Genomic DNA, 26,873 nt, shown 5'->3' with positions numbered 1-26,873 from the left:
ACCCCCAACATTGTATCATAAGGACAGACACTATATTAGTTAGTTCAGGATTTATTTATTGTCATCACAAAAATCGTTTATTCTGCTCAAAGCTTCACGCACCAAAGCCACTTTGCGACTATTATCAGTCTGTATGTTTTACACTGACTGTCCTCTTGATGGCGCAGTTTTGACCCATGGGTTCACCGATTGACTGGAAAGCTTAAATGCTTCATGAAACTTCATCTCACCGTCACTAGATTATAATCACTCTGCCTGTTTTACATTGATTGCCCACTTGATGGAGCAATAGAGCAAATGAAGCACCATGAAGCTTCGACCCATGGGTTCGCTGATTGGATGGAAAGCGTCAAAGCTTCATGAAGCTTCATCTCACCATAACTAGGTGTAGCAATCACTCACCTGTTTCTTCTTTTGTCCTTCCAGGGTGTGTTCAGGCAAATGTGTCCCCGGGGGTCTGAACACTATTTAAATGTTCCAGGAGAGACCAAGGAGGAAATTGGGTGGGGGAGTTGTTTGGGATTTTTTTAGGTATTTGTATTTTTTAGGTGTTTTGTAGGGGTATTTGGTTTTATTGTAGATACTAGGTTATGGAGATGTTTGGGTGATGGATTTAATTGTAAATGTTGTTGACTAACTGTTTGTGTATTTTTATTGTTATTGGTAAAATGTGTGATGCTCCTGCAAGTTGTGTAGCAAGGGTGTGGCTCATCAGCAGCCGGTTATAAAAGGGGCTGCTAATTGCCCAGTGGATGGGTTGTCTTTTGGTGGTTTTCTCCCTTTGTACCTGGCTTGGGGTTGCTGTAAAGGCCACACCTGCTTCACAAGGCGATGGAGTTAATTGTTTATACTGAGCTTTGAGAAATAAAATGGAAAAATGTGGTATGGAAAACAAAGTCTGCCTGAAATGATTTAAAGCCTTGCCGCTCATGGTCATCTTGGCGTCACAGGGTGCAATGTGTCTAGAATAAGATATTACACATTATGCTGCCCTATGGAGTTTTTTGTTTTGCTTTTTATTTTGTATCGTTGGTTAATGACAATAGTTATTTAAATCCTTCAGATCAGCTGTTTGTTCTGTATGAAGATCCACTACAGTGGTCATGATAAAAAATTTTAATTAAAAATTAATTTGAAAAGGTCTAAATTGTGACATGTTTCTTTGACCTCAAGGATGTAGGGAATTAGAAAGAAAAAGAAATTTGATGACACTTGTTTTTCTTGGGTCTCAGGAGGATATGATGAATGTTTGAAGGTCTGCAGTGTTTAAAAAAAAAAAAAAAAAAGCAGTTTCGAAACAATTTTTTGGGGAAACTTCATACGATCAGTAAAATACTGTGATAAACAACTACAAATAAAATGAGTTGTTTATCAAATTCATTAAGGCCATACAAACAAAAACACGAGTTTGTTCGTCATACGCCCTTCCATCCTGCTGTACAAACTGGCCGAAACATCTTTTGTTTAGTTTGCATTTTTTATGCATATGAAGAAGACAAAATTACAATAACAATACAGTTCAATAGCACTAGTTTATAAGTTTTAGTGCCAAAAAAGGATCGCTTAGAACAAAAGTTAAAATAAAATAAAAAGTAAAAAAGACCAAAAAACAGGGCTGATCTGATACCCTTGAGGACCAATGCAGGGGTCAGAGTAAAGACAGACATTCTCCTCAGGCTGTGTAGCAGGAAAGAGGAGATCAAGGTGTTCAATCACCGATAGGAGATCTTCTCCAGTGTGGCCGAAGAAGGTTGCCTCTGTCTGGGAGTGAATTGGTCCAGCGTAGGAAGCCAATGATGTGGATGGAGGGGAGTTTACTTGAGAAGCAGGGAGGACCTGATTTTCTTGATGCAAGTGGAACGTGCCACACATGGGGACATTAACACATGGCCACATCCTGTAGAGTTTTAGATGCAGATGCTGCAACACAAACAAAAATGCAGGGAGTCTTCAGAGACTTAAAAAAAAAACAAAAAAAAAAAACACCTTCAAGACAAGATGTTGATTCTTAAGCATGCAGTGAGCAACATTTAATGGAAATACTGAATAAATTGACATTTGATATGACAGCTACAGTGAGGTCAGTTCTTCGGGACATGAGGAGGTTCTGTATGGCAGTTGTATTGTTTTGGAGGACAGTTGCTTTGTCATAATGGTAAAAATCACAGTGTATTGAACATCTGTAATAACCCTGACCTTCACCTGAAAGGCTGTGTGAGCAGGTTTCTCTTGTTTTAATTTGAATGTTCAGTAGCACTCAAACTGCTAAACAAATCTCAACGAGGGCCTAAAAATATTTAAAAACATGAGTAAAGCGGTATAGCTGAGTAAAAGCACAATTAAAGGAGGCTGATTACAACAATTCTTGCCGGCATTTGCAGACAAATGACAGATAGCTGCAGATCATGAGCAAGCCCCACTCAAAAAAGTCTAAAAGCAGCAGAGCAAACTTAATTTGGAGTGGGTATGTTGAACGGAGGAGCAGAAGAGGCAGAGAAACCCATACGAGATAACAGAGTTTATGAAGATACAAATTGTCAGCAGCTGTGTTCACTCATGTGTTTGTGTGTTACTTACAGTACTCTGACAGAACGCAGGTACTGGACCATGCTATCATTGTTACACTGGAAACACACAAGCCACGGAACAGATGATCAGACAACCTGCAACCCTCTTGTTTAGACATTGAAACTGAACATGTGACATCTGTGAGATGAAAACACATCTGGAGTATTGAAATCAGCAGGTGAATAATCATAATATGCCTGAATGTTTCTGATGAGGCTCACAGATTTCAGTAATAAACATTCATGTGAATGCTGCAAGACCACATATCTATCTATCTATCTATCTATCTATCTATCTATCTATCTATCTATCTATCTATCTATCTATCTATCTATCTATCTATCTATCTATCTATCTATCTATCTATCTATCTAGCCTATACATTGACTGATAGCAGATATAAAATATTTTCTCTCTTCAAGCACTAGGCTTAAGTTTCATAATTAGTGCTCTGCTGTTGTTGCAACACAGACAAATTGCACTTACTGTGTCATTACTATGTAGTTTCTCACATTATGTGATCAGTACATACATACATACATATATATTTACCTTAAAAAGGCCAAAAAAGAGTCTTTTTTCAAAAATCAATCTTTTTTCTTTAATACAAATGCAAAATGAAAAGCACAACAAGTAATAAGGCAAATTAAAGCTGCAAGCAGCAATCAGAGGGCCCTTACGCTTGGTCACACGTCCAGGCCCAGGCTGCTCAGCTAATAAATGCCTCCTTTGGCCTTTAGCTGGGGATAGTGAATGTCCATTAATTACATGCCTGCATATAAATTTCTGTTTAATTCTGTAGGGGGTGCTAACTGGAAACTTCTTCTGCATTTATATGCTTGGTAAATACATTGTATACAGACACATAAGGATGTTATAAAACACAACCTTTGGCCAGAGCAAACCTTATAATCCAGGGGTCATTTTGATAACATTTGCAGCATCTGCCTTGCCGTGTGAGCCAGGAGATATTGCACTCCAAGAGATGTTACCACTTTTGGGTTTGCATGTTTCAGCAGGAACAGCTTCAGCATATGTGATGTCCTCATCAGACTCACCAGATGTGTCTGTGTCCTCTGGGTAACTATGAAGAAGTTTGGCAAGTATTCTGAGATTCTTAGCAGCTTTTACAGGGGCACCATCGAGAGCATTCTCAGCAATGGCCTCACAGTCTGGTTTGGGAACTGTTCTACACAGGACGGAAAGGCTCTTCAGAGGGTGGTGAAGACTGCCAGATCCATGTCAGGAGTTGCCTTACCATCACTGGAGGACATTTACCACACCAGGGTCGTCAGAAGAGCACGGAACATTCTAAAAGATCTAACACACCCACAATGCCGCCTCTTTAAACTCCTGCCATCAGGGGGACGGTAACCGAGTGTGAAATTAAGAACCAGCAGAATGAGGAACAGCTTCTGTGAACAGGCCATTTAACTGCCACCTCTAAAACACACACACACACACACACACAGTGCTCCTACTTTGTATTTTGGACTGCAAATTGCACTAAATGCATATGACACTTTAGACCTCAGACACTTTACACAAGACTGTTAACCCTCTGTCGTGCCATTGCACAAACACACTTCATTCACTGTTACTTCCTATGTATGGTCTACCTCATGTATATAAGTTGTCTATTTTGTATAGTTCCTTTATTATTATTTATTTACTTGATTTGATTTTTTTATTATTTGATTTTATTTCATTTTTTTGCTTTTTTTCATTTTTTTTCTGCTCTTCTTTTTAGATTATGTGTATTTTCATTTTTAATTATTATTGAGCCAGAGCAGAAGAAGTGCAGAATAAGAATTTCATTGTTCAGTGTAACAGTCTGTTTACTGTACACATTACAATAAAATGCTCTGGAATCGCGGGTAAATCAGTAAACTACGTCTGATCTGTTTTATCTTCAGTTTCTGTTGCTGTCATGAACTGGCTGAACCTGAGGCTTCACAACACCAGTGCAACTGATGTCTGCTGATACAGTGTGATATTCATACTGTGAGTTTGACATATTGTGTTAAATGGTATGCATACTTAATAACTTAAATTAGTAAAAAGGACTTTAACTGTAAGTACTTTTCAACTTTTATGTTCTGTAATTTATGATTTCCTCTATCACACTCTATTTGCAGAAAGGAAAAAAATATTTTTGCATTGCTTTAGTCAGTAGCATCATTGTCACACATACATGAGTTTGGCAACCCACCAGACTGATTGAACATTCTTAAGCAACATGCTCTCTTTTTGAACTTCCCTTTTCTCTACCAACAGCAAGGCCATGTTTTACTGCACTGGCTGCTAAAAACAAATTGATTTCTTTGGAAAATCTTCACTTGGACTCATTTGGTAAGGAAACATTTTGCTGCTGCTACTCACTAAAACTTGTACTTCTTTATCCTTTTACTGCACTAACAGATACATGTACTGTATGTTTTATTCGCCATGCTTTAGGTTTACACAAAGGCAAAGTGTTTATTGTGAAATTGGTTTAAAAGACAACCAGTACAGTTAAAGCTCCATTTGTGAAATAATTCAAACAACAGATTCTTTTTTGCTAACGCAGGGAGGTATTTTCTGTCTGTGACCACGGTGACAGTCGACATGTTACTGATCGTCCTCTTTGTTTCAGGTGAGCTGTTTGTTCAGATATTATATTAGAATAATTTACAATATGAATTATTTTAGAAACAAAGTGAACGTAACATGAATGAATTCAGCCTGGACGGGAAAAACAGCCTGTCGACCTGAACCCAACTGGTGTCTGTTATTGGACTTCTGTGGAAACCAGTTTGTCCATAACAAACAGCGTGTGTGAACGTAAGGCTGTTCATGAGCACTTATGGCACTGAGACTGGCAGAGGCCCTTTAACACTAGAACGGCTGTCATTTTGACCACATCCTGCAACAACAACAGGAATCGCAAATAAGTTGTTTCATGAAGATGTTTGGTTGTTAACTGTCCTCTAATTCTCTCCAATAAGTGACATTTGATAAAACAATTATTCATGATTATGTTTTAGATGATTTATTTGTTTTACAAATGATTCAGATCATTTCAATTCCGATCATAGTGAAATTTAAAATGCATTTTACAACAAACTAATGAACAAAGGGTACAACAAATAGCTAGCACATGTAAATAATTGAATAATTATACAATAACAACATTATGAAAAGCTAAAAAGGAATTTTGGATGACACCGATATTACTTACATTAAAATAAAGAAGGCATAAAAACAGCCTCACTCTGAAACAGTTCATCGCTGATGTTGCTGATGTTATGCCAACCCTCATATAAGCAACCCATCATGCTGCAGTTGCTCTTTTACATTAATGTCTATGGGGCCAAAATAACATGAGAAAATGGATGGATGGTGAATGTAGAGCTACTTTTCCCCATTTATGTCTTGACTTGAAATTGAACTGCTTTATGTAAAAACTGTGAACAGCAGACGTGAAGGCAACAGTTTGTTGGCAGTTCACGGCCTGCAGTACACACTTATTCAAATGTAAACTATGAAAAATAGCGTCATAAATCCAAAAGGGCAGATGGTGTTGGAAATGTGCCCATCACCTCTGGAATGTCTGTTAAAACAATTAATTTTACAAGGAAAATACAAACATTTAACTATAAGATTGCTTTTATATTATATTTTTAATAAGTTTATATTTTAAGTCTTGTTGGGAACAGAATAAACAAACAAAAATCTTTCTAACTTGTAACTTTAACGTGTGAATGGGTTCATCATGACACCCTATTTACAGGTGCTTTGGCTGATTGTCCTCATCAACCACACCTCTTCATAACTGCACCAAAGAAGATGGAAGCACTGAGTGGATCTTGTCTCCAAATCCCATGTAGCTTCAGATTCAGAGAAGAACAGAAATTTATCAGCACAAGTAAAACTTTTGGAGTGTGGATTAAAAATGATTCTAAATTTAACAATAAACCACACAATGTGATCTTCAACTGTAGTGGAGCTGTTAGCACCTATACAATGAGTATTACTGGGAACCTGAGTGAGAGAAACTGCACCACTCTGTTTTCTAATTTAACCTCCACACACACAGACACATACTTCTTCAGAGTAGAGAAAGAAACAATCAAGGCGACAGCTTCATGTGACCCTCTTCAAGTAACAGTCAGAAGTAAAGAGTTTTGAGCTTTTATTAATTATTATTGTTATTCATTTCATATCAACATTAATATAAGTTTAATTTTGATACTCGCTCTTTGTTTATATGTTTGTGATGTGAAACCACAGATTCTCCTTGGAGGCCCAAGATTACAGTCTCAGGTGATCTGAAGGAGAAGGAGTCTGTCACTATAACCTGCTCAGCTTTCACTCCCTGTCCACACTCCCCTCCTGAACTCACCTGGAATCTCCAACAAGACTCTCACAACAAAATAGAGGAAAACACAGATGGAAGCTTTACAACTAAAATCCAGCAGACCATCACTCTGTCAGACACACATGATGGAAAGAAGATCAGCTGCTCTGCCAGATATCCTGTGAACCAAGGAGAAGACAAGACAGCAGAGACAGAAGAGACTCTCAATGTTTCATGTAAGACAATCAGAGATTGTTGTTGGATCTTGTCAGCACATCATGATTCTTCTTCCTGCTCTTGTCGGAGACGGTCGCACTATCGCACTATCTCTCTCTCCCTGCCCTCCCCATCTCTCCGCTTGCTGCTTGCTGTGAGAGCGTCTTTTTACACACTGTCCGAATAAGAACAAGATTGAACCATGGATCTGGCAAACTGGGCATTCTCCATCATTGATCGAATTTTTTCCACTATGAGATCCGGGACAGGGGAGCCTGCGTGTCCGAGTGGAACAGACCCGGTTGGATACGTCATCGACTCTTGGAGCTCGTGGAGACCTGTGTGCTTCTCGGCCCTTGGAGTGGAAGACGTGGAAGACGCCTACATATTCGGCTTTTTGGTAGCAGTATCTTCTCTGTTTGGGCTCGGTGGATACCTGCTTTACTGGCAAATTAAGAAAATCTGGACGGCGGTTCGACATCTGCAGAGGCTGCCGACCCAGGTGGAAGGGCTGAGCAGAGCCGTACAAACTCAGACTCAAAGCCTGGTGGACCTGAGCCGCAAGATTAGCGAGCTCGCAGGCGAGAGGGGTTAGATCAGGAGATATAGTTCGGTTCTGCACAGTGAGGACGGCAATCAACTAATTTGGAATATTGGATTTTCGAATGGTTTCCCAGTAAGACTGAAGGCTGTTGGAAAAACAAGCAGCCTGTTCCAAAACAAGATTTGTTATCAGGAATTCGGCTCCCCTGCCGGCCTTGGGTTGGCAACCATATCACTCTCCAGGGCTCTGTGTGCGGCTGCTCTCTCCCCCACTCCGCGTTGTGATTTGTGAAGCTGGGTCTGGTGTATCACGGCCGCTGATGAAATTCCACCGCTATCAGCGAACTGTTTTGGCTGGAACCTGGCATCTGGCTCCACAATGCCCCCACCTCTCGTCTCCGTCTGCATCCCCTCCTGACCTGACCTCACCTACCGCCGCTGTCCTTGCTTTACATGTGCAAATGCTTTGCTAAGGTGGTTTTTTTGGACCCTGGTGCAGTGCTCTTTTGAGCACTGTACCAGATGACTTTTTTTTTAACCTAACTTTCCCATGATGTGTTGTTTTCTCCTCCTGCCAAAGGTAGCGCCGCAAGAAACGGCTGCATGACCCAAGGACACATATCCCCCTATGTGTGTTGTGTTTGTGTATTGGGATGGTGTTCTGTAACTGCAATTTCCAATGTGTGAACTTGTTCACCCACATGGCAATAAAACTTCATTCATTCATTCATTCATTCATGGGATTTGCATTTTTCTTTTATTTTTCTTCAGATGCTCCTAAAAACACTTCAGTATCCATCAGTCCATCAGACGGCTGGGTGAACCTGACCTGCTCCAGCAGAGCCAAACCTCCAGTCAGCAGCTTCACCCGGTTCAAGAAGAGCACAGATGGACCTGTGAGAGTATCTGAAGGACAGATTTACAGCTTCAATGTAACAGATGGAGGAGTTTATTACTGTGTGGCCTCTAATGAGCTGGATAATCAGACATCAGCAGAAATTCATGTGAATATTGAAGGTAAAGTTTGGCTGAAGTCACTGATGTCTCGCTTTTCTCTCCTTTTTATTCTTGTGTTTGATGAATATCTTATCTTTCTGTTTATTTTCTATTGTTAAACTTGAAGTTGATTTGAAATTAAACTGTAGCAATGGTTGGACCTTTATGTCCACATTATTATGTCCTATTTTACTCATATGGCGTTTCCGCTTGTTATTCTAATAGTAGAACAAGACGGTAACTCCATGGTATTCCGACTTCTTGGAGGAATCCTTGGGTTCATCTTACTCATCTGCTTGGTTATCTTTGTTTGGTAACTATCACATACTAAAGTAGAAAACACAATCAGTTACTCTCACTGATATTTAAGCTGCACATTAAAAATATCTGTTTCCATCAGGTGTAACTTTGCTCACACATATATCTAACTTCAATCAATAGTTCATTTAATTGCCTCTCATGTCTTCCAGGTGGTCAAAGTCAAAGCATCAAACTCAGCAACAGACTCAGGTGAGGAAATACTGAACTTATCAGTAGTTTACCTGACTGGTCACATGATTATTTAGAATAGTACCTGGACAGGCTGGACACCTATTTTAAAATGTCTGAAAACATGATTAAGAACAAACTCAACTTATCAGGTCCACCTCAGATTTTCATTTTTGGTTCATTTTATAGATTCAAACACATGAAGAGCCGGTTGTTGAAGAGCCAGCAAGTAAACCAGCTGGCACCTGTGTTTACAGTGATATTCAACCTCTCACTGAAACTGTGTGTGATTCCCACCTGCTTTAAAAAGTCCATCATAGTCCCTGTCCCAAAGAAACCACACCCCAGCAGCCCCAATGACTTCAGGCCCATAGCACTCACCTCTGTGGTGATGAAGTGTTTTGAGAGACTCATCAAGACATTCATCACCTCCTCACTGCCCACCACCCTCGACCCACTACAGTTTGCATACCGGCCAGACAGATCCACAGATGACGCCATATCCTTCCTCCTCCACAAGACCCTTTCACACATAGACACTGGTAAGGGGAACTATGTGAGAGTGCTGTTTGTAGATTACAGCTCAGCATTCAACACCATAGTTCCCTCCAGGCTGGTCTCTAAGCTGCTGGACCTGGGCCTGGGCCCATCCCTGTGCAGGTGGGTTCACAGCTTCCTGACCAGCAGACCACAGGTGGTACGAGTGGGTCACCTCACCTCATCCTCCCTCACCCTCAACACTGGATCCCCCCAAGGCTGTGTGCTCAGCCCTCTGCTGTACTCACTGTACACCCATGACTGCGAGGCCACGTCAGAGTCCAACGTCATCATCAAGTTTGCTGACGACACTGCTGTTGTGGGACTAATCTCTCACAATGAGGAGACAGCCTACAGGAGAGAGGTCTCCCGCCTGGAGAACTGGTGCCAGGAGAACCACCTCCTGCTCAACGTCAGCAAAACAAAGGAACTGATCGTGGACTTCAGCAGGAAGCAGCAGAGGGACTACCATCCACTTGTCATCAGTGGTGGTGAGGTGGAAAGAGTGGACACTTTCAAATACCTGGGAGTGACCATCTCACAGGACCTGTCCTGGACTCATCACATAAACATCACTGTGAAGAAGGCCAGACAGCGTCTCTACCTCCTCAGGCGGCTGAGAGACTTCAAGCTCCCACTCAAGGTGCTCGGGAACTTTTACACCTGCACCATCGAGAGCATCATGCGTGGGAGCATCACCACCTGGATGGGAAACTGCACCAAGCAGGACTTCATGGCCCTAAAAAGGGTGGTTCGTTCAGCTGAACGGACCATCAGAACCACCCTCCCCAACCTGCAGGACATTTACACCAAGCAGTGCAGGCTGAGGGCCATGAAGATCCTAAAACAGCCCAGCCACCCCGGACACTCTCTCTTCTCCCTGCTCCCATCAGGCCGGCGTTACCGCTGCCTGAGGACTAAGACTGAAAGGTTGAAGAAGAGTTTTTACCCACAAGCCATCCGTCTGCTCAACTCTGAGCCCTAACTGGACCATTATTGCACAGTGTAAATATTATAATTTAAAAAGTGTGTATAGTGTATAGTATATAGAGTATAGTGTGAATTACTTTTTTTTATTTTTATTCTTCTTATTTATATGTGTGTGTATATAAGGTTGCAGGTACAAAATACATTTCACTGTCCATTGTACTGTGTATAACTGTGCATGTGACAAATAAACACTATCTTATCTTATCTTATCTAAAAGAGAAGGAGAAGAAGAAAACATCCATTATGGAGAGATCAGCTTCTCTACGCTGGGATTTGAAGCGTCCTCTGACTCAGTGCAGGACGGAGGACAGCAGCAGGATATGGTGTACGCACAGGTGAAGGTCAACAAGCCAAAAAACAGCTTAACACAGAGAGCTCACGGCCAAGAGGAACTCTACGCTGAGGTGAAGAAAAAAAAAACTGTTAACAGCCTGTGAACAAAGTAATACAAATGCAGAGCCTGTACGTGAAACTAAAGAAGAAGAAGAAGAAGAAGAAGAAACAGCCTTTATTGTCCCACAGAGGGGAAATTTGGGTGTAACAGCAGCCGCAGTTATTATAAATATAAATAAAGATATAATAATTCACACTATTAAGAAAAGAATATATATAAAATCAACAAACAATATTAACCTTAATACTACTAATAATAATAACACTATATACAATGTGCATGATGTGCCGGACTATTTACAGTATATTATATATTATCCTACATTGTGTAGGCTATTGTGGTTTTTGTTGGGAGCAGTGATGGTTATAAAGTCTTACAGCTGCTGGGAGGAAGGATCTGCGGTAACGCTCCTTTGTGCATTTAGGATGCAGCAGTCTGTCACTGAAGGAGCTCTCCAGCTCAGCAACAGTTTCATGCATGGGATGGGAGACCTTGTCCATCAGTGATGTTATTTTGGTCAGAGTCCTTCTGTCTCCCACCACCTGCACTGAGTCGAGAGGACATCCTAGGACAGAGCTGGCTTTCCTGATGAGCTTGTCTATCCTCTTCCTCTCAGCTGTAGACAAGCTGCTGCTCCAACATACTGCTGCATAGAAGATGGCTGATGCCACCACAGAGTCATAGAAGGTCTTCAGGAGTGTCCCCTGTACTCCAAAAGACCTCAGCCTTCTCAGCAGGTAGAGTCTGCTCTGACCCTTCCTGTAGAGCGCATCAGTGTTATGAGTCCAGTCCAGTTTATTGTTTAGGTGAACACCCAGGTACTTATAAGAGTCCACTATCTCAATGTCCACTCCCTGGATGTTCACCGGTGTCCGTGTGGTGGGTCTGCGCCTGCGGAAATCCACCACCAGCTCCTTGGTTTTAGCGGCGTTGATCAGGAGGTGGTTCCGCTGGCACCAGTCCACAAAGTCCTGAGTCCACTGTCTGTACTCTGAGTCATCCTCACCTGTGATGAGGCCAACTATGGCAGAGTCGTCAGAGAACTTCTGCAGATGGCAGCGTGGGGAGTTGATGGAGAAGTCTGCAGTGTAGAGGGTGAAGAGGAACGGTGCCAGCACAGTTCCCTGTGGGGCCCCCGTACTGCAGACCAGCCTGTCAGAGACACAGCCCTGTGTCCTCACGTACTGTGGGCGGTCAGTGAGGTAGTCCAGTATCCACTCGGAGATGTGGTGGTCCACTCCTGACAGTTCCAGCTTGTCTCTCAGAAGTCCTGGCTGGATGGTGTTAAAAGCACTGGAGAAATCAAAGAACATGATCCTCACAGTGCTTCCAGGCTTCTCCAGGTGGGTCAGAGCTCGGTGCAGGAGGTAGATGATGGCGTCATCCACCCCGATGCCAGGCCGGTAGGCGAACTGCAGCGGGTCCAACGAAGACAACACCATGAGGCGTAGATGGTTGAGGACCAGCCTCTCGAGGGTCTTCATTAGATGCGATGTCAGGGCTACCGGCCTGTAGCTGCTAAGATCCTTTGGATGTTTGGTCTTTGGTACCGGTACCACACAGGAGGTCTTCCACAGTTGTGGTACTTTCCCCAGCTTCAAGCTCAGGTTGAACATGTATCCCATGATGCCACACAGCTGATCTGCGCAGCACCTCAGGAGCCTGGAGCTGATGCCGTCTGGACCAGCAGCCTTTCGCACCTTGATCTTACGTAGCTCCTTCCTCACATGATGAGTTGAGAGGGACAAGATGGAGGTGGGGGATGGGGGTTGTGAGATGGAGTCCTCAGAAGTGAAGGGGGTGGGTGATGGCTGAGAGCTGAGAGGTGTGAGGTCCCAAGAAGAAGAAAGGTTGGCAGTCATTAAAGATGGTGGGGCTGACAGCAGGGGGGACTGGGCTGGGGGAGGGGTGGGTGGCTGGTCAAACCTGTTAAAGAACTGGTTCAGGTTGTTAACCCACTCTAAGTCTCCCACAACCCTAGGGCTTGGTTTGTGGCCTGAAATTGAGTTCAAACTCCTCCAAACCCCACTGATGTTGCTCTGCTGTAGCTGGTCCTCCATCTTCTTCCTGTAGATGTTTTTTCCATCCCTGATTTTCCTTCTCAGATCCTTCTGCACGGCTCTCAGCTCCTCCTTATTTCCTGATCTAAAGGCTCTCTTCTTCTCCTTCAGGAGAGCCTTTATTTCAGAGTTGATCCAGGGTTTGTTGTTTGAAAAACACCGTACCCTCCTGGTGGGCACAGTGTTTTCCACGCAGAAATTGATGTAATCAGTGATGCAGTCCGTGATGCTGTCGATGTCCTCCCCATGAGGGGCACAAAGCTCTTCCCACACAGTGGAGCTAAAGCAGTCTCTCAGAGCTTCTTCAGTCTCCTCAGACCATTTCTTCACTGTGTGTGTCACAACTGGTTCTCTGTGTACCAAGGGTTTGTACACAGGCTGGAGATGAACCAGGTTGTGATCTGAGCCCCCCAGGGGAGGCAGAGGTGATGAGCTGTATGCCTCCTTGATGTTGGCATACAGTAGATCCAGTGTGTTGGTATTCCTGGTGTGGCAGGTGACATACTGGGTGAAGGTGGGGAGAGTGGAGGACAGGGAGACGTGGTTAAAGTCCCCTGAGATCAGAAAGAGGGCCTGTGGGTGCTGTGTTTGGAGTCTGCTGGTAGTAGCATGGAGGACATCGCAGGCTGCAGCAGCGTTAGCAGAGGGCGGCACATACACAGTTATCACAATAACATGTGAAAACTCCCGAGGAAGATAGTGCGGTCTCATACCAACAGCGAGCAGTTCAATGTCCTTACTGTCCTGGAAGCTTTTTTATGCTCAGTGCTTTGTACTAACTTCATACAGCTGTTTTTACATGATTTATTATTATATTAAATATGTGTAAATAGAAATTTCAGCACTTCAGCAGGGAATGATAAATGATCTGGTTCTTATACAGCACCTTTCTACTAATGTTGATCACTCAAAGTGCTTCCTACTACTGGTTCATCACGCTCATACAGTATTAACATGTTGGTGTGCTTTGTGTGCTCTTGTGTGATTTAGTTATATGGTAGATATGCTAAAAAGAATGTATGAGTAGGAAACTAACTCAGATTAATGTCAGGAAGCTGGCATCAAAACACCTCTGCAAACATATTAAATGTATTAACTAAAACACATTTATTTTCTGTGATATTTCAGATCATTTGTGACCACGTTTTGCTCTGTATTGTGTATGATAGGAAATATTGAAAGTCTTATTGTAATCCAAATAACTAAATAGCAAATGTGAGTGTGCATCCTTTTTGTAGTGAACAGTTTTTCCTTGTGTGATCTGTTTCTCTTTGCAGGATTTTATCACAGTATACATTTATGGATCTGTGTAAAGCTGACAGCATGGAAAGTGTCTCAAACCTCTGCATGCATGTGCAGCATGATGCATGCATATCCCGCAATTCATACACAGGTGTTTGATGATCTGCAAAAACAAGTGAAAAGAATGTCACAAATATTTTTAGACATTTGTAGGAGGCTCTGTGAAAGTGAAAAAAGATCATATTTATGAGGTGAAATTAAAAATGTGAGTGTTACTTCCTGTCAGGAGGCTTTTTGATTGTGTACCCTGCCCTCTAGTGCCTTCAGGTCAGTCTCCACCTGCACTGACAGGTCAGCACCAACTTGAAGTAGGATCTCAGGTCTCCTTCTGCTAGAAAGGCACGGGGACACTGAACATCCACCTTTAGTGTTGATGGCGCCATCTTGTGGCAGCTTGCTGATAATGCTCTCTTTGGCTTCCTTGTCATCTCTCTGTTACAGTGCTTGAAAATCCACTCTGGTATGCGGGTGTTGGGCCAAACTGGGCCAGGTTTTGTGGCCAGGCCGAATTTTTTTCTGTATATTCTGTGAATCTGTTTATGTGTGTAGTTAATGATAATGTGTTCGTTTCTGTGTTTTCAGCGTCAGTTTTTGGAGAATCAGGACTAGACAGTTTATCTTGTTTTATTTAAAACAGACTCAGTCCTCTTTCTGATAACACAATGGAGCTTTCAGTCCTTTACTGCTTTCAAATATAACTCATGACTGATTTACTCAGTAGTTTCAAACCTAAATACTCAGCAGTGAAATTCATCGATCCATAAAAAGTGACTGATTAACTGGTTAAATTGCTCATAGCATTTCATATTCACGTTAGCCATTCAAAAACTGCTGCAGAGAGTTATTTAAGTGCTCGAGTTTTGTCATGTTGAAGGAGATTTTCAGCCTATTTAAAGCAAATTTTAAACCACTTCTGAAAATAGGAATAAATGCTTTTGATAAGTCATCCAATATCACTTGAACAGGAAATATTAAAGCTATAAAAATGAATATCCTTCCATAGGTTCAGTTCATATATTAAACCCTTCCTGTTATACTGTGAAAATCATTTTTACATATATTGAAAGAATAATTTTCTCCTCTGTGCGGAATAAGAAGAGATGCAGAATTAAGACATCATATCTATCAGCTAAAGCCGAGTGGAGGAATTCAGCACTTTCAGTTGTAATTCTGGAAAAATCCACACTTTCAGATCTGTTCATAAAACATATGATCTGATTACAGTTCATTCAACATGTCTGTACTTATCCACAGCCAGCATCTTGAACCTGACACTTTTAACAACACTTAGTGACCAACATGAAATTAAAATTGCTTAAACATTTATAATCTTTGTGTATCAGTGGGAACAGAAAAGCATTCATCATGGTGGGCTGCTTTTGGAGTGATCAGCAATCATTACACTCTCTAAGGTTTTAATCTTTTGGTAACCCTCACAGATCAACATCATGACATGATCGATTCCATTCCGCCTTTAATTGTAGTTTTAGATCTTTTACAGTCCAATTCTGCCTTCATGTTGTTGATTGTCACAGTTTGAGTGAATGTCTCAGACAGCAAGTGGAAGTTGTGAAGTGTATTTTAAGTTTATATCTCCAGTATGGCAGCTTCTCTGTTACTGAGAAATTAAAATTATACTTGCATTTGTCTGTGTAGATTCTCAGTCATCCAGGTCATAGTAGTCTCTGGAGCTTGAAAAAGGCGACTGGACTTCTTTTTGTTTCTTGAAGACGTTTCACCTCTCATCCGAAAGGCTTCTTCAGTTCTCAACCAAATGGTGGAGAGACCCAGGTATTTAAACCCCTGTGGGCGTAGTCCCATGGAGCCTGTCCCAGCTGCCATAGGGCGAGAGGCGGGGTACAGCCTGTACAGGTCGCCAGCCTGTTGCAGGGCCAACACAGAGAGACAGACAATCATTCACAGTCACACTCACACCTGTGGGCAGTTTAGAATCAGCAGTTAACCGAACCCCAGTGGGTTATGTGTTAAGCTATGGAAATTATTTTTTGTAATATTTTTGGTACCTAAAACCAAAAAGGAGCCTATCATTGTTTTTGCAGTGAAGAAACAGGAAATATATTCTGGACTGAGCTATGAAACTAAACCTGTACAAAGTGTTTATTATTATTATTATTATTATTATTATTATTATTATTATTATTAGTGGAGGTTTAAGTGAAAATCTCTGTTTCTTCCAGGTGACTAAAGTCAGCAGGACAAACTTCAGACATCAGACGCAGGTGGGAAACCTGAACGTTACAGATTTTTTGTTGTGAAGATGATTTCTCATTTCTATTTCTCAGAACTGAACTCTGAAGATGATCAAAGTTTGCTGTGTTTAGAAAAAAAAATATTATTTGTGTTTTTGCTGTTGAATTGATGCTTAATTAACTTGAGATTCTTAATTTGAATATAGCACACAGAATAGATATAAATGTAGGTATGATGCAAATTAGTGGCATTAGGCATAATTGGGTGAAATAGTAATTAAACAACTTTTCCAGTTTCAGGTATGTTGATAATTTTATTGGTGTTACTATACAGAAAATGATTCAAACAAATCTAATGGAATTCATAGAAGCAGTTGTTGATGCTGAGGCACAGGTAAAATTTGCTCTTTGCGCTGTCTCAGGCCATCACATCAGCCACCTGTGCTACGCAACAGTCGCTGGACTCCTACATTCTTGGCCTTCATGTACACTACAGTCCCAACTACTCCACTTCAGTTCAGTCCAATCTGAAGGCAATATACAATGAGATGTTAAAGCTCACTGTAGTTATGGGCTTGTGATTTCAAGTATTTTCATTATGTCATCAAACACATCACGATGGTTCAGCGATTTCCCCTTTTGCCTCACAGTAATAATGTCCTGAGTTTAAACTTATGTCCAGCCCTTCTCTGTGTGATTTGGAGGGAACTGGAGGGAAAAATCTCAAGAATTTTACTCCTTGGTAAAATAAAGGCTCAAAATAAACAGCTTGTAGAAACTGTGCCTGCAGACCAACTTCCTCAATGTACATGAATGTCTGTACATTTACTTTATTAATATTCATAAATTAACTCCAACAGGACGCATCATTTCATTTATCTTTTGTCATATTTATAGCAACTCTGTCCAGGGCAAAATAATAACATAGCATGAGAAAGAAGACAGTAACAGCACAGTAAGTAACATCCTTTGTAGCTGTGCGGAAACACAAACCTGCTGTTTGTTTGTTTGTTTTACTGAGCTTAATAGTTGTAGAGAGCAATTTTGTGCATGTGCCACAAATTAAAAGTTTACATTTTTTTCCTTAAAATTTATGAACTTATTGTTAAAAATACATCCCAGACTACCTATACAACATTTTAGTTTGTACACACACGCACACACGCACGCACACACACACACACACAGAAACACACACACAGGCTGTATACAAAATCAAATACAAAATTATGAACATCCTGCAGAGGACCAACAGCAGTTTTTCTAAAGATTACAGAGTGAGTAATACCTCCAGCAGGAGCAGGTCTTTTTCTTTAGAAAAAGGAACATTTTCAGTGAGAGAAAATTGAGAATATTTATTTGAAAGAAATACAAAATATCAGAGAGCCTCGCTGCATTATATTACAGTGTTGGAATGCTACATGGGGCCTGATAAACAAAAGCAAAGTGGTGAATAAAAAAAATTCACGAGAATGAAGGAAATACAGTTTCTGACAGAACTTCCTCTGAAGCTCCGCCTCCAAACACTCAAACCTATATCCTCTGACTCTAATAGAAGGTAAATCTACTTTATCTAAAAACAATATCTATGCTTCAGTAAGCAGTATGAAATATAAATGTTTTCTAATTCAGTTTTTTTGGTTCCTCTTCACAGACTGAAGGAAGAACTGAAGCAGAGCCTGAAGGAGCCTGAAGATGGCGCTGAAATCCAAAAAGTGATCAGATCAAGAAAAAAGTTTTCTCATAGAATTAAAAACTGCAGCTGACAAACAAACTCCTGCAGTGAAAATGTTACTTAAGTAAGATTTACACTTTGAATGAGACCCAGAGTTTCTTTGTGGAGATGGAGGAACCTCACAGGAGGACCATCATCACACTGAGCATCATCTCATTAACACCATCACTGCAGTCAAACAAGACGAGTGGAGAAGAAACAAGTCGTGTATAACTGAAGAACTCTACAAACACTTTAAGTTCTCACTAACTAATCCTTCAGTTCTTCACAGTGAATGAAGTGATATTTTGAGGCAGTTTGTCCTCCTGGACTTGCAGACACTTTAGTTGTTGGGCTGTGATGTAACTCTGCTCATCTGACAGCTTTCTGTCTCTGGTTTGTTGGAGCGTTTTGATCTGAACCAGCTGAAAGAAACAAAGAACAAAATCCTTCTTGTTTTATTACAGACCAGTTAGTCTGTCCATGAAAATGAGTTTGATAGAAACTTTTGTCTCACCACTCAAAGATGACCAGTGTGCTCACAAGCATTATGATTCCCACAGTCTTCAGTATAGCGAGGACACCAAATAATATTTCTGCCTGTTCACCTGTAATGCAACAAAGGAAATCAAGTTTGATCTTAAACTTCAAGAAACTTAAAAATTAAGACTTTGATGTCACACTGAGACTCACTTTACCTTCAATATTCACATGAATCTCTGCTGATGTCTGAGTACCCAGATCATTAGTGGCCACACAGTAATAAACTCCATTTGTTACACTGAAGCTGTAAATCTGTCCTTCAGATACTCTCACAGGTCCATCTGTGCTCTTCTTGAACCAGGTGAAGCTGCTGACTGGAGGTTTGGCTCTGCTGGAGCAGGTCAGGTTCACCCAGCCGCCTGTTGTGGTGCTTTTAGGAGCATCTGAAGAAAAGTGTGACAGGACTTACATTTGTTCATTATAGCTGACATCCCATAATTATTTTTTAATACAATTATAAATCTTCCAACTTCATAAACCAAATTCAGTCTTACATGAAACACTGAGAGTCTCTTCTGTCTCTGCTGTCTTGGTTTCTTCTCCTTGGTTCACAGGATATCTGGCAGAGCAGTTGATCTTCTTTCCATCATGTGTGTCTGACAGAGTGATGGTCTGCTGGATTTTAGTTGTAAAGCTTCCATCTGTGTTTTCCTCTATTTTGTTGTGAGAGTCTTGTTGGAGATTCCAGGTGAGTTCAGGAGGGGAGTGTGGACAGGGAGTGAAAGCTGAGCAGGTTATAGTGACAGACTCCTTCTCCTTCAGATCACCTGAGACTGTAATCTTGGGCCTCCAGGGAGAATCTGTGGTTTCACATCACAAACAGTGAAGAGCAGACTGCAGTTTGCACCAGTGTCTAAAATCTGTAAACCTCACTGTTTAATATGTTACCCTGTTATGACTTAATTAATATAATGAAATAATCATAATAGCAGTGCAGAAATTATCTTAATAATAATTATTTTTCATTCAGTATTGAACTGTATTTTCGGACAATCGTTATGACTGAAATGTTTCTTCAACAGATTGTAATGAAAATCAAACAATCAAGAGTAAATTTCCAAATCGAATTAGATTTTTTATTATAATTTAAAATTACAATTTTATTTATAATTTTTGTATAAACTAAAAAACTTCAAAACTCTTTACCTCTGACTGTTATTTGAAGAGGATCGCATGAAGCTGTCGCCTTGACTGGTTCTTTCTCTACTCTGAAGAAGTATGTGTCTGTGTGTGTGGAGGTTAAATTAGTAAACAGAGTGGTGCAGTTTCTCTCACTCAGGTTCCCAGTAATACTCATTGAATAGATGCTAACTGCTCCACTACAGTTGAAGATCACATTGTTTGGATTATTTTTAAATCTAGGATCATTTTTAATCCACACTCCAAAGATTTTTCTTGTGTTGGTAAATTTCTGTTCTTCTCTGAATCTGAAGCTACATGGGATTTGGAGACAAGATCCACTCAGTGCTTCCATCTTCTTTGGTGCAGTTATGAAGAGGTCTACTTGACCAGGACAATCAGCCAAAGCACCTGTAAATAGTGTCATGATGAACCCATTCAGACATTAATAATTACAGAACTTTTATAAACTCTTTCATTTTTTTTCTCCCAAAAACACTTAAAACATGAACTTTGATGAAACTATTCTAATAATTTGATTTTTGTACATTTTTTGTACTGTAGGGATATTTTTTACTACTTTCATTTATTATCTATACAGTACTTTCCCTACTGCAATCAGAGGCCCATTCAATATTTCGTACTGTATACTGGCTGGGCCTTTCCACTGACAGTAGCCGCCTATTCATTGCATCATATACTGGGTGGGACTTTCCCCCGCCCTCAGCAGGGGGACATCCATCATTCCATACTATGTACTGTGAGGGCCACTCTTCCACTGCTAGGTGGGACCCATCAATTATCTCAATACTTTACTCTCCCCATGGCTAACTACTAGCCCTGTGCCCAGGGGCCTCTGTTCCCAGGGGCCTTTCATTTATCATCACATATATGGGATTATATCTGCTTTTATTGTTCACCTATGTTATTTGTACTGTCACTATTTTTACTTTTATTACTTATGCTGAAACTATTCTGTATGGCCTTCATACTGGTGCATGGTGCAAATATTCTCATGTTTTAGGTACCAGGCACCACTTTTATGGCCTGAGCAAAGTAAGAGAAAGCCCCCCATATACACACACACACACACACCAATATACAGAGTGTTTTATGTTCTCCGGGTCGCTGGGGTGAGATCTGTTAGATCTTGGGTGCGCGTTTGAGGTTTTTGGAGAGTTGCCAGAGTGAGTGCTGCTCCTCTTGACACCAGTAACACTATGTTATACTTCAGCAGTGTTTTATGACAGGTACATTCCTAAAATGGAGCTCTGTAGGCCCCTACCATCGCGCTCTCCTGGCTAGGAGGGGGGAGAGATAAGACTTGGCTGAGTGGAGTGGTACTAACGATGTTATCCTAGCAGATGTTTGAGTAGAAATGTTCATCATTTGTGACATCTCTCTGAACTGTCATAAACCAAAAGGTACCCCTGTGATGTGTGCGCCTTAAACATGTGACTTTAGAGTGGGTGTAGTTTAACCAAAAGACAATTGGTGGGGATTCAAGTTTCATGGGCTGAGACTTTATGTAAATTAGAAGGGGTCAAAGGCAAGTGGGCGGTTATCATGTTTAAGATATAAAATGTTTGCCACTCTTTGTCTCACCTCACCTCTCTCTGTGTGCTCGTCTCTTTCCTGTCCTCTCTTTTTTCCTTTCCTGTTTCTGCATCTTTCTCTGTCTCTGTGTTTCTCTCTTCTCTTCTTTCTTCTTCTCTCTGTTTAAGTGTGTATCTTAGTCTCAACTATGTTACTGTCTGTATCTTGGTTTTTGTCTGTGTTGTGTGTAACTAATATCTCTAATAAATAGCCTGCACCAGAACCTGCTCCCACTGAGTTTTTGGATATTTTGGGTTTAATTGGGTTTGAATCTTCGGCCAAAAGGAACATGGAGACCATAAGGAAATGTCACCAACAGTACAATTAAAGGTTTTAACAGATATTCCAGAGGTGACGGGAACATTTCCACCACCATCTACAAATTTTGTATTGATTGTGTTCAATTTCATAATTGTAGTTTGAATAACTGTCTACTGTAGTAGACACCATGCATGATTTTACCTCTATTGATAATCATTTATACATAAAGCATTTTGATTTCCTGTCTATGAACCAATTGAAAAACAAAGCTCTGTCTCCATCAGCCTTTTAGCTTTGTTCCTAAAAGAAGTTCACATAATAAATGATTCCAAAAGTGTCTTTGAATAACTGAACAAACATCTCACCTGAAACAAAGAGGACAATCAGTAACAGGCCGACTGCCTCCATGCTCACAGACAGAAACTCTTCTCCTGGATTTCAAACAGAAATTAGTGGTTTTAAAAATTTCACACATGGAGTGCACACACTGAACTGAATGACTTTGAAAGCACTTTCACAATAAAATTCAAACTTCTGTTAATAGTGAAGAACACCATCCGTAGAGCTTTGTTTTGAAATCAGCTAAAACTATGAAAAAAAAAAAAAAAAAAAAAAAAAAAAAAAATATATATATATATATATATATATATATATATATACAACAGACTCAATAAACTGATCCACAAAGCCAGTGATGTGGTGGGAGTGGAGCTGGATTCGCTTATGGCAGTGTCGGAGAGGAGGATGCTGTCTAAGCTGCAGGCCATTATGAACAATGGCTCCCACCCACTCTACAACACAGTGATTGGACACAGGAGCACATTCAGTGCAAGACTCATCCCACCAAAATGCACCAGAACGCCACAGGAGGTCATTTCTACCTGTGGCCATCAGACTCTATAACTCCTCCCTTAATAGGTGACATTGTGGTTCATCAGTGTCATTCACTTATCAGTATTCAATTGTACATAAAATTGTTTAAATTTCCATATACATTGTACATACACTATATACATTGTACATTGTACATACACTTATACATTGTACAAAAAAGGACTGTGCATATATATATAATGACACCTACTTAAAAATTTTTGCACTCACAATTTTCATATGTGTATAGATTTAGATGTGTATATAGTCAAAATATCTCTTTAGTCTTTATACTTTCATGCCTTTAGTGTATGTTATTGTGTTTTAGGTTTACTCGTCTAAATGAAACGGTTACAGCTGTAACAGTAGTAATTTCCCTTTGGGATCAATAAAGTATTCTGACTGACTGACTGACTGACTAATAACAAATAATGTTTTTTTTAGTTTTTGAGTAAATAAATGAATGAAAGCAGTAAAATGTTTCCTTACCCAATAAGGTCAGGTGAAAATTTAACAGTCAAACTAAGTTTTTAAGCACTGAAGTGCAGCCTGTTAGACGAAGAAAGTGCCCCACCTTTAACCCATCTGTCATTCCTAATGCAAACCTCACCACAGTCTCACTGTCCTCATACATGTCCTGCACCAGCCTCACATATTTCCCTGTCTCTCTTGAGTTCCTCATGCAGCATATTGTATTAAACAATCTGATTCAAAAGTCCACTGCCCTCTCTCCTAGATATTTACACACCTGCACAGGTATGTCATCTGGACCAGCTGCCTTTCTTCTCTTCATCCTTTTCATAGCTGTCCTCACGTCCTCCTTACTGCACTTCCTGATTTACAAACTTCCCTCTGTCTGTCATTATTTTCATTAATGAGCTCCACATTAATTAAGTATTCCTTCCATCTTCTCAGCACACTCACTTCATTTATTGGAACATTTTATTCCCATCATTGACCACCTTAATCTGCTGCACATCTTTTCCAGCTTGATCTCTCTGCCTAGTCAATCAGTACAAGTCCTTTTCTCCTTCCTTAGAGTTCAGCCTCACATACAACTCACTATAAGCCTTTTCCTTTGCCACCTCTCTCTTTGCCTTACACCTGGCCTCCAGTACTCCTGTATACTTTTTCATCTCCCTGACTATCCCACTTTGTTAACAATTTCCTTTGAATACTTTGCTGTACTTCCTCATTCCACCACCAAGTCTCCTTGTCTCTTTCCTCTGTCCAGAGGATGCACCAAACACCTTCTTGACAGTTTCTCTCACCACTTCAGCTGTACTTTTCCAGTCATCTCCACCCACAGCCAGTCTCATCTCCTCCCTGAACTCCGGGCAACGTTCCTCCTTCTTCCACTTCCAACATTTAATCCTTGTCTCTGACTCGCTTCATGTTTTTGGTTTTCAAAGTCATCCTACAGACCAATGCTGCCCAGCTACATTCTCCACTGACACCATCTTGCAGTCAACTATCTCTTTCAGACGACACCTTCTGTGTAAGACGTAGTCCAGCTGTGTGGGCTTTCCTCCACTCTTAGATGTATCTCCTCTTTGTTCCTGCCTCTTCTTAAAAGTATGTGTTCACTGCAACCCGTAAGAAATAAAAGTATAAAATATTTTCTTACCAAACAAGTCAAAGTCAGATCTTTCTTAGCAGAATTCTGATAACCAAGATCAACTACTCACTGTCTTGTCAGAACTAAGAAAGTATCAACATACCCACTGACTACAGAAGTGTGAAACAAAGTCAGTTCTGTCCTTCCTGCTTAGCCTGCTAGAAAGGAAGTTAAAGTCTAAAATGATGCATCCACACCGCAAGACTTTTTTCAAATATAACTTTTTGCATCAGCAGTTATGGTACAAACAGGCACAATTCAGGCTGAGAGAATAAATAATAAAGATGCTGTTTAATCATTTCTCCTGTCTTTAAAAAACTACATTGCATGTCTGGACCAGGGGTTACTTTTTTTGTGTGGCAGGTCATCTTATTTTTGCAAGTCTGTCACCCAGAAGTACTTTCACTGCATGAAGACCAGGGGCCGAAGGGAGGCAGGAGATTGGGGCTCCGAGCCACCTGCTTTTCAGGTGATTTTTAATGTGACTCAGTTTCTTTCTGATATTTATTCACATTTAGAAATCTGTCCATAATTAACAACTGCAGTCACCCACAGCTCTGAAGCTGCTTCTCACTGATCTGAGTTACCTGCTGTTTGTGGAAACACGAGGGTGAAACCTGCAGCTTCACTGTCGTATTTCTGTTCTTCCATCATCTGTTCTGCTCATTTTTGATCTGCTAATTTCTCTTTCCTGATGTTTGATCCAATAATCAGTGAAGTTATGATAGTTTGTTTTTACCTCTGTGCTGTTAAAGTTACTGTTTAACACTGTTTATATAAACCTGACACCTCCTCTATCTGTGTATGAACTTGTGTCACTGTGACACTTACCACTGAAAACATACAAGAACTAATGAGTCTGAGGTATAGTGGAGTACTAAAATAATTTAGTACAGTATTTAAGTAAATGTATTTTATTATATCCTAGTACTTGGTTTAAGCAAAGCCTCTATGTGTATAAAGTAACTCCCAGCCTGTTTTTAAACTTCTTGGTGTTCATTTGTTCCAAATTTATATTTTTCAGTGGTAAAATCTGGGATGACACGTGGGAGCCTGCCAGTGAATTTCAACATCACTTTGCCGTGACTGAAGTGCCTCCTTCAGCCAGCGAGCAGCTCTTTGCACGATATTATGCTGGTAGTTTTTTCATGTTACAAACAAGTTTGAAGATCTATATCTGCAAACTGTATCTGTGTGAATGTGTAGAACCAAAGATGTGTAGATAGCACATTGGTTTATGCTAGTCACTGAAAAGATGGAAAGACGCAGGTTTGCGCATATTTAATAAGACACTATTTGAAGACCTGGAAATGTTAGAAATGTGCAGATGTGTGATGAACATTTAGCATGAAACCTCAGCATCCATCAGTCCACCAGGTGTGGTGTCAGCAGGCAGCTGGGTGAACCTGTCCTGCTCCAGCAGAGCCAAACCTCCAGTCAGCACAGATGGACCTGTGAACGTATCTGAAGGACAGATTTATAGCTTCAATGTAACAGATGGAGGAGTTTATTACTGTGTGGCCACTAATGATCTGGGTACTCAGACATCAGCAGAGATTCATGTGAATATTGAAAGTAAAGTTGGTTGGTTGATAAGCAGCAATCCAAGACCGCCAGGGAGCCAAATTTCTGATTCTATGACTTGTTTTGGGTACAGACTGTACTGATTAATTGATTAATATGGCATTTCCTCTTGTTTTTCTAATGGTAACTATCACATACTAAAGTAGAAAACACAATCAGTTACTGTCTCTGATATTTAAGCTGCACATTAAAAATATCTGTTTCCATCAGTGTAACTTTGCTCACACATATATCTAACTTCAATCAGAATGTAGTTCATTTAATTGCCTCTCATGTCTTCCAGGTGGTCAAAGTCAAAGCATCAAACTCAGCAACAGACTCAGGTGAGGAAATGCTTAACTTCTCAGTAGATCACCCGACTGTTCACATGATTATTTAGAATAGTACCTGGACAGGATGGACACCTATTTTAAAATGTCTGAAAACATGATTAAGAACAAACTTAACTCATCAGGTCCACCTCAGATTTTCATTTTTGGTTCATTTTATAGATTCAAACACATGAAGAGCTGGTTGTTGAAGAGCCAGCAAGTAAAAGAGAAGGAGAAGAAGAAAACATCCATTATGGAGAGATCAGCTTCTCTACGTTGGGATTTGAAGTGTCCTCTGACTCAGTTCAGGACGGAGGACAGCAGCAGGATATGGTGTACGCACAGGTGAAGGTCAACAAGCCAAAAAACAGCTTAACACAGAGAGCTCACGGCCAAGAGGAACTCTACGCTGAGGTGAAGAAAAAAAAAACTGTTAACAGCCTGTGAACAAAGTAATACAAATGCAGAGCCTGTATGTGAAACTAAATACCTCCTGGAAGCTTTTTTATGTTCAATGCTTTGTACTAACTTCATACAGCTGTTTTTACATGATTTATTATTATATTAAATATGTGTAAATAGAAATTTCAGCAGGGAATGATAAATGATC

General features: G+C 40.6%; 2 protein-coding genes across 2 annotated transcripts; one reads left to right on the top strand and one right to left on the bottom strand.

Annotated features, from left to right (window-relative positions):
* Nucleotides 1–3,654: 3,654 nt before the first annotated feature.
* LOC115799925 (sialic acid-binding Ig-like lectin 13) lies at nt 3,655–26,710 on the top strand. The gene is made up of 8 exons (XM_030757213.1): nt 3,655–3,938; nt 5,118–5,203; nt 6,341–6,724; nt 6,841–7,143; nt 8,438–8,683; nt 8,897–8,975; nt 9,133–9,172; nt 26,444–26,710. The coding sequence occupies exons 1-8, from the start codon at nt 3,655–3,657 to the stop codon at nt 26,708–26,710; spliced, it is 1,689 nt and encodes a 562-aa protein (XP_030613073.1).
* Nucleotides 18,610–22,285, bottom strand: LOC115799743 (myelin-associated glycoprotein-like). Its single transcript, XM_030757016.1, has 6 exons — nt 22,243–22,285; nt 20,048–20,431; nt 19,396–19,701; nt 19,057–19,284; nt 18,876–18,966; nt 18,610–18,783 (listed from the first exon to the last, which is right to left on the bottom strand). Exons 1-6 carry the CDS (start codon nt 22,283–22,285, stop codon nt 18,702–18,704), a joined length of 1,134 nt encoding a protein of 377 aa, XP_030612876.1. The 3' UTR covers nt 18,610–18,701.
* Nucleotides 26,711–26,873: the final 163 nt, after the last annotated feature.

Source organism: Archocentrus centrarchus, chromosome 20, assembly GCF_007364275.1.
Source record: "Archocentrus centrarchus isolate MPI-CPG fArcCen1 chromosome 20, fArcCen1, whole genome shotgun sequence".
NCBI classification, from domain to species: Eukaryota; Metazoa; Chordata; class Actinopteri; order Cichliformes; family Cichlidae; genus Archocentrus; species Archocentrus centrarchus.
The sequence above is the reverse complement of the archived record's forward strand: the minus strand, read 5'-3'. Positions and strand labels throughout refer to the sequence as shown.